Raw genomic sequence first — 19,949 nt, forward strand, 5'->3', positions numbered from 1 at the left:
TAACTAGATAATTTTTAGCGAACTGTATGAACTTGTCACATAGAAACTACGCGTTTAGATGGTGAAGAAAATTTAAAAATCAGACAATGTGTTAAAGAAACATCTCATTGTAAAGAATTAAAAGATTTGATTGGTTTAAATGGAATAATTGAATGTGAATTGCCAAATAAGTTACTTTATAATTTTTTAGGAAGACTGACAATTATGAATAAAAAGTGAGACATATTTATAATTTTTACGAAACTACATGTTATGCATTAAAATTGAATACATCTACTTTTATAGTCCTATACCTTTAGATAATAAACAATTTTTACTAAGAGGATCAGTTCTGCGAAATTCAAAATGGATCTATGGAGTTGTGATATACAGCGGTCATGAAACTAAAATTATGCTTAATCAATCTTTACACTCTTTAAAAGAATCAACTGCAATGGAAACAATTCAAAACTCGTTACTAAAAACGGTTTTTCTATTGATTTTTTTCCTGAGTATTATGTGTGCTTTATGCTCTTTGTGGTGGACTAAAAACCATACTAATAAACATTGGTATCTTGAACAAAGAGGTAATACAATATAAGTACCTATTTAAATAGTTATTTTTATTTGAAAAATATTTTTCAAAAGTTAAACAAATTTTAATAATAAGTTATTATTAATAACTAATTTAATTAATAACTTATCTATTTAGTTGTTCATTTTTTATGATAAATTTAATTTTTATTTCTAATGCAAAATATTTAATAATACTAACATATTATATTTACTATGGAAAATAATATCTATGGCCAGTCAGCCAATGTCTATACAATTTATACCCTCACATTTGTTAAACATCCGTTAATTGAACAATAAAACTTGCAACACTTTTAATTATTTATAAATATATAATATGTATTATTGTTGCCTGTTGGTATCTATTTAATAATTATAATTATAAATAAATTAGTAAGTAGGTACCTAAGTATCTGAAATTATCAGGTAACAATGTAAAATGTAAATAGGTAAATAAATTCAAACTTTATACTCATATAGTTTGTTTATTCTTTTATATTAATAGATGTCAATGCGTACACGTTTCTTTTACAATCAATCAGTTTTTTCGTTATATTTCATAATACAATCCCCGTATCACATGTTTATATTGAAGTAGTGCGTTTCTTACAGGTAAAATGTTTATTTTTTTTTTTATATTAAACAAATAATCGTAAAAATAACTAAAAAATATTATAATAATAAGTAGGTGATATAACTAATATTAAAACAGGTGCGTCCCCGAGGAGGAGGGGCGATAGGTGCGATTGCTGCTTCTAATAAAAGAATTTTAGACTTTGTTATATAATAATATAATACCATATATATATATTTTTTTACTATTATTATTATAATTTACTTTAAAATTGTAAGTACCTATTTTACTGCATCTGTACAATATATCAGAAATGTTTAAAGCTAATATAAGTTGAAATTATATCAAATATATTATAGGTTTAAGTTTTAGTTTATCAAAGCGGTATGTAAGAGTTAAAAATGTTCGCCCCCCCCCCGTAGAATTGACCTGAAGACGCCCCTGTATTAAGAAGCTAAATATATGTGCCTATATTTGTTAAAGCTATTATATAAAAATAACATTTCAATAGATATTTTTACAGAAGTACTTAAACGTCTTGAATATTGAACATTTATCTCTAAAGTTACTACATTTTATAATTCCCATCATAGATACATCTGATTTCTAGCTAGCAGTAAACAACCATATAATCGACGGATATAATAAAAAAATGTAATAAAAAACATATATATCAACACTTATAAATATCTACACTTTTTTTATTTATTTTTTCAACGCAATTTTATGATATGAGTTATAATACTAACTTCGATTAGATAGTATTATGCAGATGGTTGATGATTATATAAGTTTAAAGATAGAAATATTTCTAGTATTTGAAGGTCAAATACCTCTAAGTTACTTACTTGCCTATTAACCAAGCGTTAATGGATAAAGAGCACATGTTAATTTTATCATATTTCATTAGTTTATTTTTTGTCAAAATTGACCTCAATCTATTTCATTTACAATCTGGTTAACTAAATTATCTTAGAAAGTTTAAATTAGCTTCAAATTAAAAAAAATTATTTAGGGAATTTTAAAATCATAAAACAATTGAGATAAAACTATAGCGTATTATTTGGTAAAATTATATTTTCAAGTTAACTTTGTAACCCATTTTAGTTTTAGTATCTAGGTATACTACTTTCTGTATTTATTTTTAGTTTAGTTTTTCACTGTTTTTGTTTAAATTGACTGATATTTATCGATATTTATTGATTCCACAGGCTTGGTTTATTAATAATGATATTGATATGTACCACAAAGAAAGCAATACACGTGCTAGGGTTAGATCACAAAATTTGAATGTCGAGTTGGCAAAGGTATTTATTTATTAATTAGATATTATTATTTTGTTATTATAAGATAATGCACACACGAATATATTTGACACAATTATTACTGTATTAGATTGGTACCTACCCTCATTATATTTATATTTTATAATCTTAATAAATAGACACCACATATTAATTACGAATACCTAATAGATAAATTTTGTTTTATCATAATTAGAAAATGTTTAATTTACTAAAAGCATATTTTTAGTAATAACTTATAAGCTTGTGTATTTCTATACTATTCATTAGATAATATATATTATATAATAGTACCTATGTTGTTCAATCGTATAATAATAATTAAGAGGACGTCTCAATGTACATGAAGTTGCCCCCCCCCCGTTTTGTCTGATCGATTTCAAAATACCACTAAATAATTGCAAATAATTGCAAATCTTTTTTTATATTTTTTATTAATTTTTCAACTTACGAAAATAATTATATCTTTAATTGCAATATATTTATTTATTTTATATTCATAACTTGTTTAAAAATTTAAATTACATAAAAAAGTAAAACATACAAACATAGATATGAATATTACCGTAAATTTACTATTTTCTGTTTAGGTATAACTAGCAATATCCATAAACTTATTAGTGGAAGATATATTTTTTTAATTTATGAACAATCAACAATTTTTAAAACGAATGGCATGCTTGCAAAATGATATTATTTTATTTTTATATATTACGTGAAAAATATTTTTAATACTTAATTACTTGTTTTATACATTGTTTACGATTTTTTTCAATTGCAAGAAATCTTAATTTGCGATTGTTTGGTGGTATTTGGAAAACGATAGAACAAAGTAGGGGGCTGGCTAAAAAAGTTTAAAAATTCATAAAAAATATAAAAAAGATTTGCAATTAGGGAAACTCGATTTACAATTATTTGCAATTAATTTGCTATTGTTTGGTGGTATTTTGAAAACGATTGGACAAAGTGGGGGGACCAACTTCATGCTTATGACGTCTCACCCGCATGTGTTGTCTCCGTCTTACACAAGTACGACATAGTCAATTTTCGTTCACCAGTTTCAATAGTGTGCTTTTAGTTTTAATATTAGAGTGAATTGACCTATTATCAAACTTTTAGGTAAGAACATTATCTGTGTTCTCTCGTTGACTTTTTACGATATTTTAATTTTTAGGGAGTTATGAGTATGAAATTATTAAATACTTGAAAATGCTTATAATTCACTTAAAAAATTAAAATATCGTTTGCTAAGGTGTTTGTTAACTATTCATGAACAAAAATGTAATTTATTTTAGGTAAAATACATTTTTTCTGATAAAACTGGTACTTTGACTAAGAATATTATGAAATTAAAACATTGTTCAATTGCTGGAGAACTTTATCCAGAAGGATCTCAAAATAAAATTATATATGTAAGTTATTTCTGTTTAATAATTAAATCTAAACTGGTTTTTGACAAAATCTATTTTGTTTTTGTTGTAATTCAAAAAAAAGAAAAACTGTCGACTAAACATTTTAACCTAGAAATGTCTTATTAGCATGGCCGTAAGGGCACCCACTAATTATAGCTTATAATTTATAGAACTCGATCAATCATTCTACCAAAAACAACTATGTCTTGGAATTTTTGAGAATAATGTCTATCTGTCATACAGTTATACCTGAGAAGTCAAAACTGACTGATAAAATAGTGTACAACGCATCGTCTCCTGGTAAATACAAATTTATGCAAACAACGTACCTACGATATTTGTATATTCTAAGATTAGTAATGCAAATGCATTATCACAATTATTAATATAGTTACAATGTTAGAATTCTCAAATGTTGATACTGTTTATAAGTGGTTTTATTTTTAATGAAGACGTATTTACTAAATTGAACCACTAACCTAACTAGAATAATTTCTTTTGCGAAGAGGTAAAGAAGTTGTTTTTATTAGAAATAACTATATAACCCTGGTAGAAATTAATTAATGGTTACTGTGACTTTAAATTGGTGCTTGATAAAAATATTAAAAGCGCCTACCTACTTGAACCTAAAAAAGATAATATTTGTAAGTTCGTACACAAGATAGGTATATACTATATACCTATATATACATTCCGATATGTATTTTTAGGGTTTAATAGGTTTGATATACGGTTATAAAATTTAGTCGTAATTCGTAAGTCAATAACAAAAAACAATTTTTATTTTTTTTTTTTTTGGTCAGTGGCTTATATTTTTCTACCTTCAGCATGATCACTATCGTTGGAACTTGGGTATCTATTTCTTTAGCAGATAGATGAGTGAAAGCCTACTTGCACGTTTCGTATTCTTACGAAGACTGATAAATAGAAGTGTTGATGCTCACTTACTTCTTCCTTAATTAACAGTTCAACTTCTCATTGTACAAGAAATTTTAGACATTACTTTTATTCTTTTTCCGTTTATATTTAAAATATATATACCACTTGATTATTATGGGAGAAACCATCAGATCAATCGTATGATTTGTATGATTTGTTTGATTATGAACCCTCTAACTTTTTATTTTATTCAGTTTATTATAAACTGTTTATAATCATTTAAGTATCATGAAGAAAGTGTATAAATTTACTGTTGTCTGTTGTTTATTTTCAAAAGGACCTCGCAAATGATTAGCTTATTTTTGTGTAGACACTTACATATCAAATGACATATATTGTATATATACAAGCGCGTAGGAAACTTATTACATAAAATTGTAAATAGTAATATTTATATGTATTTTAATTTTTTTTTATTTTTATATTTTTGTTTCATTATTATACTTGGGTATTTATATTTTTTCAAGTCATATATTTTTTTTAGATTTTAGTTTTCTGTTTCACAATTTATTCTAAATAATTTATATATCTGTATGCATATAATTTAGATGAACAAGCATTAGTCATTGGATCTCAACAATTTGGATTTATATTTCATACTCGTAGTCCAACATCAGTTACTATTACTACATTATACGGAGAGGAGACTTATGAAATTTTAAATTTAATAGAGTTTACAAATTCTAGGAAAAGAATGTCAGTTATTGTTCGGACACCTGATGGTCAAATAAAATTATTTTGCAAAGTAGTACAAATGAAAATAAATATTAATATAAGTATACATGTTTATAATTTTAAAACTTTATTAAACCTCTGCCAATTTTTCTAGGGTGCAGATACCGGTATCATTAAACGCTTATCAAAATCTGGTGAAAAGTACAAAAACCAAACCTTGATGCACTTAAATGATTTTGCCCACTCTGGTTACCGTACGTTATGTTTTGCATATAAAAATATTTCTGAAAGCTTTTATAATAAGTGGAAAGATGAATATCTCAATGCATCTGCCGTGTTAATAGATCGTGAAAGTGCCAAAAATAAGGTCGCTGAAAAAATAGAAAAGAAACTGACGCTAATTGGAGCGACTGCAATTGAAAATAAATTACAGGACAACGTTGGTTAATATTATGTTTTTAACAATAATATTACGTACATATATGTATAATATATATATTAGTATGTCTTATAAAATACATAACAAATTATAGTTACCTAATTACTGAGTTTCATAAATAATCAATGTACATTTAATTAATTAATAATGGACTAATGGTCCATTAACATGATTAAGTGGCCTGTGATTGATTCATTAAAATTTTAATGAATCGTTAAATGAATCAATTTTATCTCCAACGCTCAATGCTCAACTGACGTTCGAAATGCGGTGGTCTGCCTATATTTGGCATCAGCCTATCCCGGCAAACCATAGCTTTCTAAACCTTAACGGAAACGACACCTGTGTGCTTCACAAAGACAATCTGATATCGAACCGATCCCCTAGCTAGTACCGTATAGCGCGCTGCACCAGAATTTCACAAGCATTCACTTGCAGGTGTGGTGAACGGAAGGCGCTTCTTCGTCAAAACCACGCATTTTGATTTATCGGGAGCAAGTTTGAGGCCGTTGTTGGACATATAGTTGGCAATATCTGACTGAATAGAACCCGTACCGGTCGTACCTACTTACTTACTTGATTTAAAAATATTTAGCCAACACCGGAAGTTAGATTAAATATAAAATAACAGTAAAGCAGTAGCACTGTTACAGTTACAATACCATTATATTAAGTCATACAAATATGTATATTATAATATTATTTAATTTTTATGTAAACCCATGTATTTAATTTTTGTAGTTACTTTTTACTTAAAATCTCATATGTTGATTGATATTATTTGCTGTAGGTACCAAAAACTATCCAAGCATTAATGTGTGCAGCAATTAAAGTATGGATACTAACTGGAGATAAAGAAGAAACAGCATTAAATATTGGATTATCTACAACACTCATTACACAAGATAGCTCAATAATTATTTTTAATGAATCAAATTTAACGGTAAATTTATAAATTATAAATAATCAATAGATAACTAGGTATTTACATTCAACAAAATCAATCTGCTGTGTAATATTAAAATCTCATTAATCTCTAGAACCATTAAGTTTAAGATTTTGAGTTAAATAAAAAATTATGTAGATAAATAGGTAGTAGGTACCAACTAATGGTTTTAGTTTGTAGTTTTCGTAACTGTATATTATTAATTAGTTCTTTTATGTAGTAATTATACTATTAGCTAAAGGTATTATTATTCTTAGAAATACAATTAATAATAATTATGGTAATAACTGAATAATATATTACCTACCAATAATTTTAGTTGAAATGATTTTAAAACTATATTTTACCTTATGTACCTGAATTTCAAGGATCTCAGGCATGCTATAAATCAAAAAATGTATAATTTGGACCTTAAAGTTGAAACAATAAATTGTACATTGATAATATGTGGACGATTTTTGAAGCACGCATTGTCTAGTGATCTTAAAATGAAATTTCTCAAATTGTGCTTTAACTGTAAGTCTGTGATCTGTTACAGAATATCGCCTACACAGAAAGCTGAGGTAGGTGTCTAACTGATTTAAATTATTATTTTAATTTATATGATAAATTATTACTGACGACTCATATTAGCTAAAAAAAAATGGTAATCGTTCAATATGTAACCAAATTAGACTACACGATCTACTCGTATTTGAAATGATGATCTACTTGCTACTCAGAAGTATAGGTACCCACGTGTAGATACCCACATACATAGCTAATTTATGTTTTTCTAAAGTAGAACTCTGAACTTTATAACACTACGGTTGTTGCCTATGAAAAACATGGCATGAATAATTCGTATTATTTTGTGTTTAAAGTTTATCAATTTATATTTTAGTAAACATTTATTTAAAACTGATTTTTTTGAATTGAATAATCCCATATAATTTAATTACTATTAACGCAATGAACCAACAACTAAATATGAATTAATAAATTGTCAATAATTATCAAAGTAATATTATTATTTCAGACTATATACGAAATATGAAAATATATTTTATTAATATTAAATTAAACCCATGAGTGTGGACTATTAGAATTTTATTACAGAGAATTATTTTAAATTATAATATTTGTATAGTTATTTACATTAATCATTTAAGGATCTATGATCCAATATAAATATAAAATGTTTATTTTGAATATTTACTTATTTGATGTACTAAAAATTATAATATTTTCTTATAAGTATAGTCTGTGATATTATTGACAAAAATACACGTCATAAAACATGCATTTAATAATAAAATTAGACCTTATAATATATAATCACGGCTGTGGAGAGTAATCAAGGGCACTAGGCCTATTTTTACATTTAAGTAAAAATTAGGTAAAATATAAGATTTGATTGCTTTGGCCAGGCCCAAGCTACATACTGCCCCTTCTCGTCGTGCCAATATATAATCGAATATAAATATAACTATCGGTACTACGTCACCAATTTATATCGTTTTAGTAGGTTACATATTAAACCCGTGTTATTATTAGTAGTCCCGATAATGAACGAACATCGAAAATTTAAAATAATGTACATCTAAAAAAAAATCTAAATAATATAAATTAAATATTATCAGATAATCTAGAGAGAACTAAAATATTAACACAATAATAAGTTAATTAGCTTTTAGAAAAAACAATGTATTACAATTGTTGAAATCCATGTAACAGATTGTTGATCTCGTAACAAAATATACAAATGAAGTAACCTTGGCTATAGGTGATGGAGCTAATGATGTGCCTATGCTTCATAAAGCTAGTATCGGAGTCGGTGTAGTAGGTTTAGATGGATTACAAGCATACAATGCTTCAGACTATTCAATTGGACAAGTAAATAAGTAAACCTAAATTATTTTAGTTGTATGTAATTTAAATCAATATTTTTTTCAGTTTAATTATTTATTAAAATTATTGTTTGTGCATGGCGCTTGGAATTATGAAAAGATTACCAAAATGGTTTATTTTTATCACTATAAAACTGTTGTTTTTAATTCATTGCAATTATGGTTTGCCATTTATTCTGGATGGTCTGGTCAAGTACTATTCGATAGATGGAATATTTTCACGTACAAATCAGTAAGTATTTAGTTAAAACTATGAGTTGCTTACTATAAGTTACCTAACTATATGAACATAAATACATAATATAAAACTCTCTTGGTTGTTAGCCATGTAAGCATACCGATTGTGATAAATAGTAGATACCTATCAAATATTAATCAAGATACTTAAATTTAAATTAATAACCAGATGCAAACAGGTTTTTTGTGTATGTTTAGTTATTTACAGTTTCACTACCGATTGTAATGGGACTATTTCTAACTTCATGCTCAACAGAAACAAGATTAAAATGTCCACAGTTGTACTATAAAACTCAAAATGTATTTAGTTTTAAAATGTTTTGGATATGGATAATTAATGCTTTATTTCACTCAATATTCTTATTTTGGATATGTTTATTCATCATGAAGCATGAAGTTATATGGATCAAGGGGAGAGTAGGCGATTATTCAGTATTCGGAAACATCATATACACTGTAACGAAAATTAGCATAATGATCTACAATTAATAATCATATCTAAGTTATATTTATAACTATTATCTATTTTAATAATATTGTTGGTCGTTATTTATCTAGTGTACGTTGGTCATTGTGTGTTTCAAGGCAGGTTTACATATTCAGTCATGGTCTTTTATTGTACACTTAGCTATATGGGTATCAATACTACTATGGATATCATTCATAATAATTTATGAGTAAGATATGTAAATATGTAATTAATTATTTATTGTAATATTGACTATTGTACTATTTGTACTAATTAAAAAGATGTTATACTCACACATTGTATTGTCTCCGTCTTACTATACGTTAGACAATTGTATGTTAAAAAGAATACTTATTACTGTTTTAAAATAATTTCATGATTATTATTTATAGCCTTATAGGTATACCTATTCCTTTTTTGTAAAAATTATTTATTTATAGTTTTTTATTTTGTTTTGTTATTTAGCGAATTAAAGAACATTTTAATGCATTTTACTGTGTTCATCAATATAAATGAAATCATATTTAGATCGCCAATATTTTGGATTACAATACTATTTACTACGAGTGTAGTTCTATTACTTGATATTATAATTATAACGTTAGTATTAAGTGTGATTTGACAAACAGTAAACTTAATATTTTCAATATATTTTTTATTAAATACATTTTACTTAACTTTGTTTTAGAATTCAACGAACTCTAAGCAATGATATGACAAATAACGATTAAGAAAAATGGAATTTTAAAAAAATAATGCGATACCAGCCACATAATAAATAACATTTCATAACTTTATTGAAATAGACCTATTAGTAATTATATATTTAAAACAATTGAAAATATACAATTATGTATGAAGTAAGCAATTTACTAATTTTTAAGAATACTTTACCCTACTTTCTATGAACTTCTATATACACTTATTTACCTATTTGACCTATTTGTTAAAAGTTCTTGGATGATAAACTGATAACTAATAACTAGGTATATTGTGGTTTTTCAATATCGATATAGATTTCCAGAGTGCTGTATATTATTTATATTATTTTAATTGGATATATATTGCATATTATTTTTTTTATCACATATTTTTATGTAGATATACGAGTATGTTCAATTTTGATCTTTACTTTGGTATTGTAATAGTAAATAATAATATTTTAATCGGATATAATATTATTAACTGTTAAACTAAGTACGTATTGAATGTAATAAATTGTTGTATTTATGTCATATGAGAGATATATGACTTGGTATTATAATACCAAATTCTATCCATGTTTATAATATTACTAACTATTCCACATGGCTTTGTGAGTGTACAGTATTAAAATGATTAAATTTCTTCCAGGATCTCTTAAATGACGGAAGGTGTGATTTGAAATAAAGTATTGTTTAGTCTTGTAAATTATCGAACACATTTTAGGGGGAGAAGTGAATGCCCCTCTGGAGGCATATTATATAATGTACACGGTCAAAAGTAAGTATAATTCAGAAGCAGTTACTTGATAAAAATTCCAATAAAACTAAACTTTTTAAATTATGAAATAAAAATTAAAGTTATACGTAATTTATGTAGGACCATCAATAAATGGAATTCTTTATTTAATATATGTAACTATGATGTAGAGGCCCAACAAATTGAAAATTGCCCACTCCCCTTAATAGTTTATATCACCAATTATATTTCATAATATGTTTTTTTCAATTATTTTTATAGACATCTATAGAAAAAAACTAAAATAAAAATTGAAAATTTGTCATACCTATAAATAATCTAAAAAGAGTTAAAATTTTTTGAAAATATTATTATATAATGAAAATAATAACAAACATCAGGAACGCACACAAAAAAAAGTTTTGGGGGGTTTACAAAATTTAGTAATACATATAGTGCCGTAACATAATGAAACAATTTTTTCCTCGTTAATCGAAATTATTTCGTGGGAGGGGGTGAATCCTAAAACCCCCCCTGTATACGTGTACAAACATTTAGTGAAAAATTCAAATATCTTAGTATCTACTGTTATTTTTTTAATTTAAATACAACGAAATATAACCGCGTCAATTCAGATAACATTATAGACGACATTATTACGCACGACCTCTCGAAATCGACGTTAATCGATGTAATATTAATATATATATCCATATGGGTTATAGTAATGTTAACAAATCGTACATTTAAAAATATATAGGTATACATTTTTTATACCAAAATTGACGCATATTGCATAGGTATGTTGGTATGTAATGACGTAATGTATACTCACGCAAAATACACATCAAACAATTTTATTTTCATGCTGTACAGGGTTAAACAACCCAAAACGGCCAAAACACACTTAAATTTTCGTACTTCGCTTATACGAAAAACTTACAAAAAAAATATATTTTAATTCTACTCAACCCAAACTATACGTTATAAATTAGTCTCTAACTAAAAATGACAAAAATGTCTCAGATATCAAAATAAATTTTCTCTCAAGATGTAGTCTATTTGTGCCTATGTTGTGATTATTACCTATATTAATTTACTTTGAAGCAACTATTTATCAAATCAAATAAATTATTTGTTCATGCAATTTGTAAGGTAAGAACATTTTTAAATTTTGGGTTAATCAGAAGGTTTTAATCAGGTTTGCCTTAACTTAATTCAGCATTTAAAAGTATATTTGAAAGCCAAACGATTAAAAGGAAAAGTAGGTATAACACGATTTAGTGTATGGTTGGAAAAACCTTTAGTAGATTATTAAATTTAAAAAAAACATATAATAATTAATTGAGGTCCGTTTAACAGATGTTTGTCTCTCCGCGTAAGACTAATGCAATCCAGTGGAATTTCACGTCAGCAAAATTCTCTCACTCATGGCAACCGTAACAAAATATTACGTTGCCTCAGCACAATGTTTACTTCATGAGTCCTACTTAATTTAGTAACTTACACTTTAAAGTCTAGAACATATCATGTCTAAAATATCGAAAAGGACTTTTTTTTTCCTAATAATTTATCTAAGTCGTAAGTTTAAGTGACCTAAACAAAAGTATATTATATTACTTATAATTATTTTTATAATGTTGATGGTTGTCTATAGTATACAATAGTAATAAGCTCGTATAGGTAAACAAAATGAACAACAGTGATAGATTCCTTCAAAAGTAGAATATGACATTAATTAAGTAGATGCTAATTAATAGTAAAAGAAATAAATCGAACAGTAATAGACAATCGGAATCGAGTAGGCATACATTTTACATAAATAATTGAATAGTAATAGATTTTTAGGTTTTGGATAGGCAACTATGTGTACAAATCACGGATGAATAATATTATACCGATAATATACATATGTGATTTAGGCATTCTTATCAGTTATCACAAACTGACAACTGTGTTAAATTTTTAATTCTTATCCTTACGCTTTGCAGTTTGCAATGTTTGCATTTCGCAGCATTAGCCATATTAATTGTGTATTGTTGATAATCACAGTGTTCAGCGTATTAAATATTAGGGAAGACTAAATGCATTAGACAGTAGACATAGTAATCGATAATAAGATATTCCGAAAATATTGTGGAACGATTGGTAGGTAAATATAATTTTTGAAAATAAGATGGCTAGGGCATGACTATTAAAGTTATTAGTTTGTACTGATACGAATGATCATTATGATTTATGACGATCATTATAATTTATGAATAATTTACTATTATGGTAATCTCGAGTTCTTAATAACCGGATTAAGCTACCTACCTAATCAAACGTCATTGGTACGTAATTGTTTCACTTATCGTTGTTGTTAATTGCCAAGAGAATCATTTAATATTGTTACAGTTGTCAGATGTTAATCAAACGTTTATATTCAGTATTTAAAAATACATTTTCCGACATGGACAATCTTATTGCTGTTTGTCAAATAACATCAACTGCCAATAAAGAAAAAAACTACCAAATGTGCAAGACGCTAATTACTAATGCTCATAAATGTGGAGCTAAAGTATGTATGGATAATGTGATGTCATATTTAAAAAATAGTTTTAAGCCACTAATTATTAAATAATTAATTTGTATTTATTTGTATTTGTTATTCTCAGATGATTTTCCTACCGGAGTCATTTGATTACATCGAGGAAGACAAAGCTAAGTCATTAGAGATGGCTGAGTCTTTAGATGGATCTCTTATCAATAGTTATAAATCATTAGCTAAGTCATTGAATATTTGGCTGTCTTTAGGTGGATTTCATGAAAAGGTAATATTGTTAATAATTTTAAATGACATTGTTTTTAAATTATAAAAACTTTATTAACAACCAAATAAACATATAATTTTTTAAATACAATTAATAATATGTTAAACATAGATAATACTTGCAATGTTACTAGTTAAAACCATTTTCATTTGTTAGAAAGTTATATTTAGTTGGTTTATTTGTAGATAAGTTTATTAGAATAACATGACTATTTTTGTTAGATTTGTTTAAATTTTAAAATGTTTATAGGTATATCATAATAAAATACTAATAAATATATTGGTAGCCTAGTAGGATTTATAAATTAAATATAGTTTATCAACATTATATAAGAATTTAAATATATTGTTAATAATGAACAAATATGACTTATATGACACAAAATAATGTGAGACTATATGAATGTCAAACATCTCTCAACTTAAAATTTAAACACTACTTATTAGTTAAATAAGTTTCTATTTTTTAAATTAATTTACAATGTAGTATTGAATTATTTTCAAGTTTTCAGAAACTAAATTAAGGAACACACATTTGGTTATCAACAATAAAGGTGAAATAGCTGAAACTTATCATAAAATACATTTGTATGATGTTCAAATACCTTCAAAAAATATTCAAGCGTTAGAATCAAGTGTAATTGAAGCTGGTAATGAAATCTTACCACCAGTTAAAACACCAATTGGAATGTTGGTTTAGCTATTGTATCCTTTTATATCGAACAGTTAAGTTAGAATAATTTATACCTATAATTAAAATTTATAAAAAATAAAGTCATAAGTCACAACATTTTTATCAGCAAAACAATTTTTGAAGTGTATAATAACAATTTCAATTACAATAAAGAAATGTTAATGTTCATAATGATTTTTTTTTTTAATTCAATAAACAAAATTTTTATTTTTATAGCATTTAAATTATTAACCTAAACCATTATTGTATTTGTACAATATTGTTCTGCTAAAATATATTATTTTTAATTTATTTACTTTTAACATTTTATTTTAATAAAATAACAATTGCTTTTCATAAAATGCCATAATAAAGTAATAAACCACATTTTATTTACTTAAAATTAATATTAAAAATCAAGTATTTTAAAACATTAACAATTATTGTATAGTTTTATTTATTTATACATACACAAATATTTCTTTAAATAAAAGTTTAGTGTTATGATATGCGATTTTCTCAGATGGCTATAGCGCTAGCTGAAAATGGAGCAGAAATTTTAACATATCCATCAGCATTTTTTTTTGGGACAGGTGCTTATCATTGGGAAATATTATTGCGAGCCAGAGCTATTGAAACTCAATCTTATGTAATTGCTGCTGCACAAACTGGCAATCATACCTCAACTAGAAAATCTTGGGGCCACTCTCTGGTTTGTTTTATTACTATTTAACTTATAAATAGTTTTATATTAAACATTGTATAGGTGGTTGATCCACTAGGAACAGTAATAGCCCAGTGTTCTGATGAACCTGGTTTTGTTTTGGCACCAATTGATTTATCGTTAATAAAAAGTATTCGCCAATCAATGCCTATAGAATGTCATAGACGATATGATATTTATCCAAGAATGATGTCAAGTACCTTATGTAAAAATAAGTCAGTTGAAGATTCTTATGAATTTAAATTTGGTTCATCAATAGTTAAAGGGTTACAAGTCTTTTATAAAACACAATTATGCTTAGCATTTACCAATATTAAATGTGTTTTACCAGGTCGTATCCTTTTAAAATGTATTAAAATTATATTATTTTTATTTGTTTTCTCAATGTGATATTTTCATTAAGTATATATAATCAGATGTTTTAGTGGCTCCTCTTAGAGCCGTAGAAAAAATTACTGACTTGTCTAATGACGAAGTTGGGGATCTATTCCTTACAGTTCAAAAAGTTCAAAAAACCATTGAACAAGTACATAACACTAATTCATCATCTATTGTTATTCAAGACGGCCAACATGCTGGACAAACCATTAAGGTATGTATTATTCATTTTTTTTATAATATATTTGATGAAGTTAAATTCTTTGGTATGTAAACATTTTACATTTCTTGATTTCTATTGTTACACACAAAATTCTAAAAGATATATAAAAATGTTGATATTAGTTGTGAACTACTGTTATTTTTTTTAAATACATATCGAATACTAAATACTACTATACTTCCATTTTAAAATTAGTTTCTTCAATAATTAATTTGATTTTTTTTTAAATTATATTTATTCTTAGACTTAACATTTAATTAAAATAAAACAATAACTCACAAATAAACTATTTTATAAATTGAATAAGATTCAAAACAAAAAATAATTAATTTTGCTCCTAAAGTTATTTACTATTAGTTTATTACATTACATACCTAATTGAATTAAAATAGATAATTTTTTACTATGATAAAAATTAAAATATATATATATATTTAGTATTTAACTGTTATTTTAATAGATACTGAAATAATAATGAGTTTAAGTTAAAAAATATGTTGAAATTAAAAATTATTAATTTTATTAAAATACTTTTCCTTGTGTACAAAAACTATGATTGAGATTGCACTATACATGCACGGATAAAATATTGTTCTGTTTAATTTGTGTATATTATTTTTATTATTAGCATGTTCATGTTCATATTATTCCAAGAAAAGCTGGAGATTTTTTGGTGAATGATGATATATACAGAAAATTACAAAATGAAAAAGACTGTACAAATTCAAGGAGAAGCGATGATGAAATGGCACATGAAGCTAATCTATTAAAATCGTTTTTCTTAAAAAATTAGTTTTAAAAATGATTGTCATTAGTGGGGTTTAGATTACATTATTACTCTTTACCAACATTTATAATATAAATATAAAAATAAACGTAAATAACTTAATTATAATTCATGTTTTTTTTCTTGCTTTATTCTTAAACTTATAGGTAATGTATAATATAATTAAGTCTTATAATATATGATGAATACAACAAAAACGGCCGTAATTTCCTCCAATCAAAATAGGTACTATTTTCCACAACAAAAAACAAAATTATTATTTTTAATGTGTGAAGGAAATATGACTTGCCCACAAATGATTAGGTGTTTTGAAGTTAATTTTAAATGGTAACTGTGAAAAATTATTACAAAGTAGTGTACACACAACACAAATAATATGTTTTTGATAAAACAGGGTGTAATATGTATTTAATATAAATTGGTTTTCTTCATAATTTGAAGAAATTCTTCTTGACTGACTTCACCATCACCATCTTTATCTGCTTCGTCTATCATTTCCTATAATATCATTAATACCATATTACAATGAAATGTATATCATTTTATGTAATTCCAAAATTTTATTTTTTATAAAACAAAATTAATTTACATTTATTATTATTTAATTCTACTTGATAAATACTTTAGATGTAACTTTAAAAAAAATTTATTATTTCCAAGTAATTAAATTTTTTTTTTCACCAATACTAAGCAATAAAAATTCTAACAAACTTGTTATAAAATATAATGCATGACTGAATCCAATTTTAAAATGTTATCATAAAAACCAGATATTAAATAAAATAATTAATTATATTATACAATATTTATTATCAACTAAATTATAAGGGATGCTTTTCATTTTTATTGAATTTTTTTATAAATGTCTTGTGGTTGTAACAGTATAGACTAATGATGCCAAACTTTTTTTCCTCGGAGAGCCACTTGTTAAACAATTATCTTTGAGCGGGTCACCAAATATAAATATACAAATAAGCTCAACTTTAATCTAATGACATAATTTTGTCACACATAGTAGATAATAGGTATACATAACAAATACAATATACCTGTAAGTATAATAAGTATATATTAGACTTGTTTTCTTATCTTATATTGATTTTTTAAAACATAACGGATTGGGATACACATTAGTTTGATCAGTACGCTTTTTTAAGTGCACAGGTGATAACAATATTAAATCATAACATTTTTATTTGAAAATATTCGACAGAAAAAAACACAAATATATTTTTGATTTGTTATTATTGTATTTTTGGAAGATTTAAAAGAATAATCGTATTTTAAAATAAATATACTGTTTTTGAATATTTTGTTTTATTTTAACGGGCTATATATAATGTGACCTATGGCTCGTGGGTTGGGCACCACTAGTATATACTGTCACATACTTTGATTATTTTTTACCACTGCTATGGTTTTCTATGGACTCCTGCATAGTAGTAAGGGAACGCGAGTGGCAATCTTTTTTTCTTTAGACAGTATCCTACTAATAAAGAGAGTTTGTTTGTAGCCAAGGTTTTAACTAATAAGTTATTGAACTTGGCCACTTCGTCCTCTTGACTAAGCAACTAAATGTAAAGTAGCAATAATAATTAATATATTATGTTTTAAACTATTTATATTCACCTGAAGTTCTTCATCAGCAATATTCTCTCCTAATTCTTGTGCAATACGTTTTAAATTGGAAAATGTTATTTTTCCTGTACAGTTATCATCAAAAAGTTTAAATGCTTTAATAATTTCTTCTCTTGAATCTTTATCTGCCATTTTCATTGACATCAAAGTAACAAAATCATCATATGTTATGACACCTGAATAACATTTTAAGTATTGATTAATTAGTTGTTATTTATTAAGATAATTAGTTATGTAAAACTTAAAAACTGATCATTAAAAAAATAACTTACCAGTATGTTGTTTATTCAAGTTAAGCAACATACGTTTGATTTCTTCTTTTTTTGGTTCAAATCCCAAAGCCCTCATGGCTACCTAAAATTTAAATTAAATTAATATCATAATATTTCTGAGATCATACAGTGACCATAGGTAACTAAAAAACAGAAATTATAGTCTACGAAGCTAAATTAATTTTATATATTTATGATACTAAATACCTTTAACTCTTTGGTTTCGATTGACCCAGATCCATCTACATTAAACAATTCAAATGCTTCTTTTATATCAGCCATCTGTTTTTCACTGAACTCAAATTTATTGCCTCCAGACTTTTTTCGGTTTGTAGCTGGCATCTTTATACCAACTTATGTACTACCAATAATAACAACAACAATCTAAAAATAAAACATACAATATGTTTAAGTGTCTGTCTAGGAGACCACGTTCAATCGCTGTATTGCTAATTTTTCAGAGTACATTTTAAATCGCACAAAAATGAGTGTATTGACAACAAAAATTATTAAAACCAAAGTACCTAGTAGTACATGCAATGCTGTGTGTATTATTGATTTTTGAAATAAAACATGAAAAATTCAATTAGATTTGCAAAAGGAATCGTGAGACAAACATGGGGACTTGATCATTTGAGGAGTATAAATCTGACAAGCGAACGGTTAGTGGCTACAGGTCTCTGGTATGCTTGTATCGGTCAAGGAGTGAACTTTAGGTCAAAACTTCATGAACCTACTTGCTACGTAAGGCATTAAATTTATGTTCCTCACATTCATTACAGTTTTTTTTGCAATACAATTAATTGTCTCGGTATGAAAAGCATTTCCGGAATTGGAAATGAGAGAGACGTGAATTGTGTAAAATGTGTGTACGTGTGTGTAAAGCAGATACACCGTGCGCGTTCGTAGGGACTGTTGTCCACTTTAAGCACACGATGACGGTTGTGCACACCAACCTAAAGACGGGGCGGCGGTTTTCGTGCTGTCGGCCGTCAAATCGATGGCGAACGCCAACGGATATCGGACGGGCAACAGAATGATCGAATCGACTATTGAGTATACGTGCCAAAACGCAACAGAATTAATGCACTGCTCGCGATTTTTTTTTCCAATTATCGATGAAAACCACCACTGGATCGATGACGAGCGACTGGTGGGTCTGTGCCTCTGTGGGACGGAACAGCGCGGCTAGTGGCTTGGTTATCAATATCACACATTCACACCACTATTATATTATTATAGTTAATAGTCGTGTAAACAAATTGTTTGCGTTCCCGGCTAACCGTACCTAAGCAACGCGATTTCGATTATCGGTTTGAGAATAAAAAAACCAACAACAACAATAATATTCTGTTCGGTGGGTGACGGTGTAGGAAGATCGATATTGAGAAGACTTATTAGTTTTCTCTCTTCGTTATTATTAGCCGTACACACGGGTAAATAACACGATATCGCCAACAGTCATTCGAGAATCGTGATAAATTGTAAAATATACAAAAAATAATGATGATATCGTTTGTGTGATAATCGTGAAATAAATATGTTCATATTGTGTATAACGAT

At 26.3% G+C, this 19,949-nt stretch overlaps 3 protein-coding genes across 4 annotated transcripts; 2 read left to right on the plus strand and 1 right to left on the minus strand.

Annotated features, from left to right (window-relative positions):
- Positions 1-35: 35 nt before the first annotated feature.
- Positions 36-10,456, plus strand: LOC113556170 (probable phospholipid-transporting ATPase IA). Its single transcript, XM_026960964.1, has 16 exons — positions 36-215; positions 286-566; positions 1,061-1,167; positions 2,341-2,436; positions 3,729-3,845; positions 4,016-4,145; positions 5,333-5,529; positions 5,614-5,898; positions 6,689-6,841; positions 7,213-7,407; positions 8,561-8,719; positions 8,780-8,965; positions 9,169-9,426; positions 9,529-9,647; positions 9,905-10,039; positions 10,128-10,456. The coding sequence occupies exons 1-16, from the start codon at positions 205-207 to the stop codon at positions 10,168-10,170; spliced, it is 2,472 nt and encodes an 823-aa protein (XP_026816765.1). The 5' UTR covers positions 36-204; the 3' UTR covers positions 10,171-10,456.
- A 2,381-nt stretch (positions 10,457-12,837) lies between these two features.
- Positions 12,838-16,584, plus strand: LOC113555774 (deaminated glutathione amidase). The gene is given in 9 exon segments (XM_026960306.1): positions 12,838-13,212; positions 13,277-13,439; positions 13,537-13,692; positions 14,197-14,377; positions 14,380-14,396; positions 14,864-15,076; positions 15,131-15,422; positions 15,505-15,680; positions 16,318-16,584. Coding segments are annotated over 8 exon segments (1,356 nt in total). The 5' UTR covers positions 12,838-13,212; positions 13,277-13,283; the 3' UTR covers positions 16,483-16,584.
- On the minus strand, positions 16,585-19,824 carry LOC113555776 (caltractin). Of its 2 annotated transcripts, none has more exons than XM_026960309.2 (5): positions 19,675-19,824; positions 18,594-18,770; positions 18,387-18,468; positions 18,106-18,290; positions 16,585-16,974 (listed from the first exon to the last, which is right to left on the minus strand). In XM_026960309.2, exons 2-5 carry the CDS (start codon positions 18,726-18,728, stop codon positions 16,885-16,887), a joined length of 492 nt encoding a protein of 163 aa, XP_026816110.1. In that variant the 5' UTR covers positions 18,729-18,770; positions 19,675-19,824; the 3' UTR covers positions 16,585-16,884. The 2 variants fall into 2 exon arrangements, with proteins under 2 accessions (XP_026816110.1, XP_026816109.1); XM_026960308.2 differs by having other exon boundaries at positions 19,343-19,804.
- Positions 19,825-19,949: the final 125 nt, after the last annotated feature.

This window comes from Rhopalosiphum maidis, chromosome 3, assembly GCF_003676215.2.
Source record: "Rhopalosiphum maidis isolate BTI-1 chromosome 3, ASM367621v3, whole genome shotgun sequence".
Taxonomy (NCBI): domain Eukaryota; kingdom Metazoa; phylum Arthropoda; class Insecta; order Hemiptera; family Aphididae; genus Rhopalosiphum; species Rhopalosiphum maidis.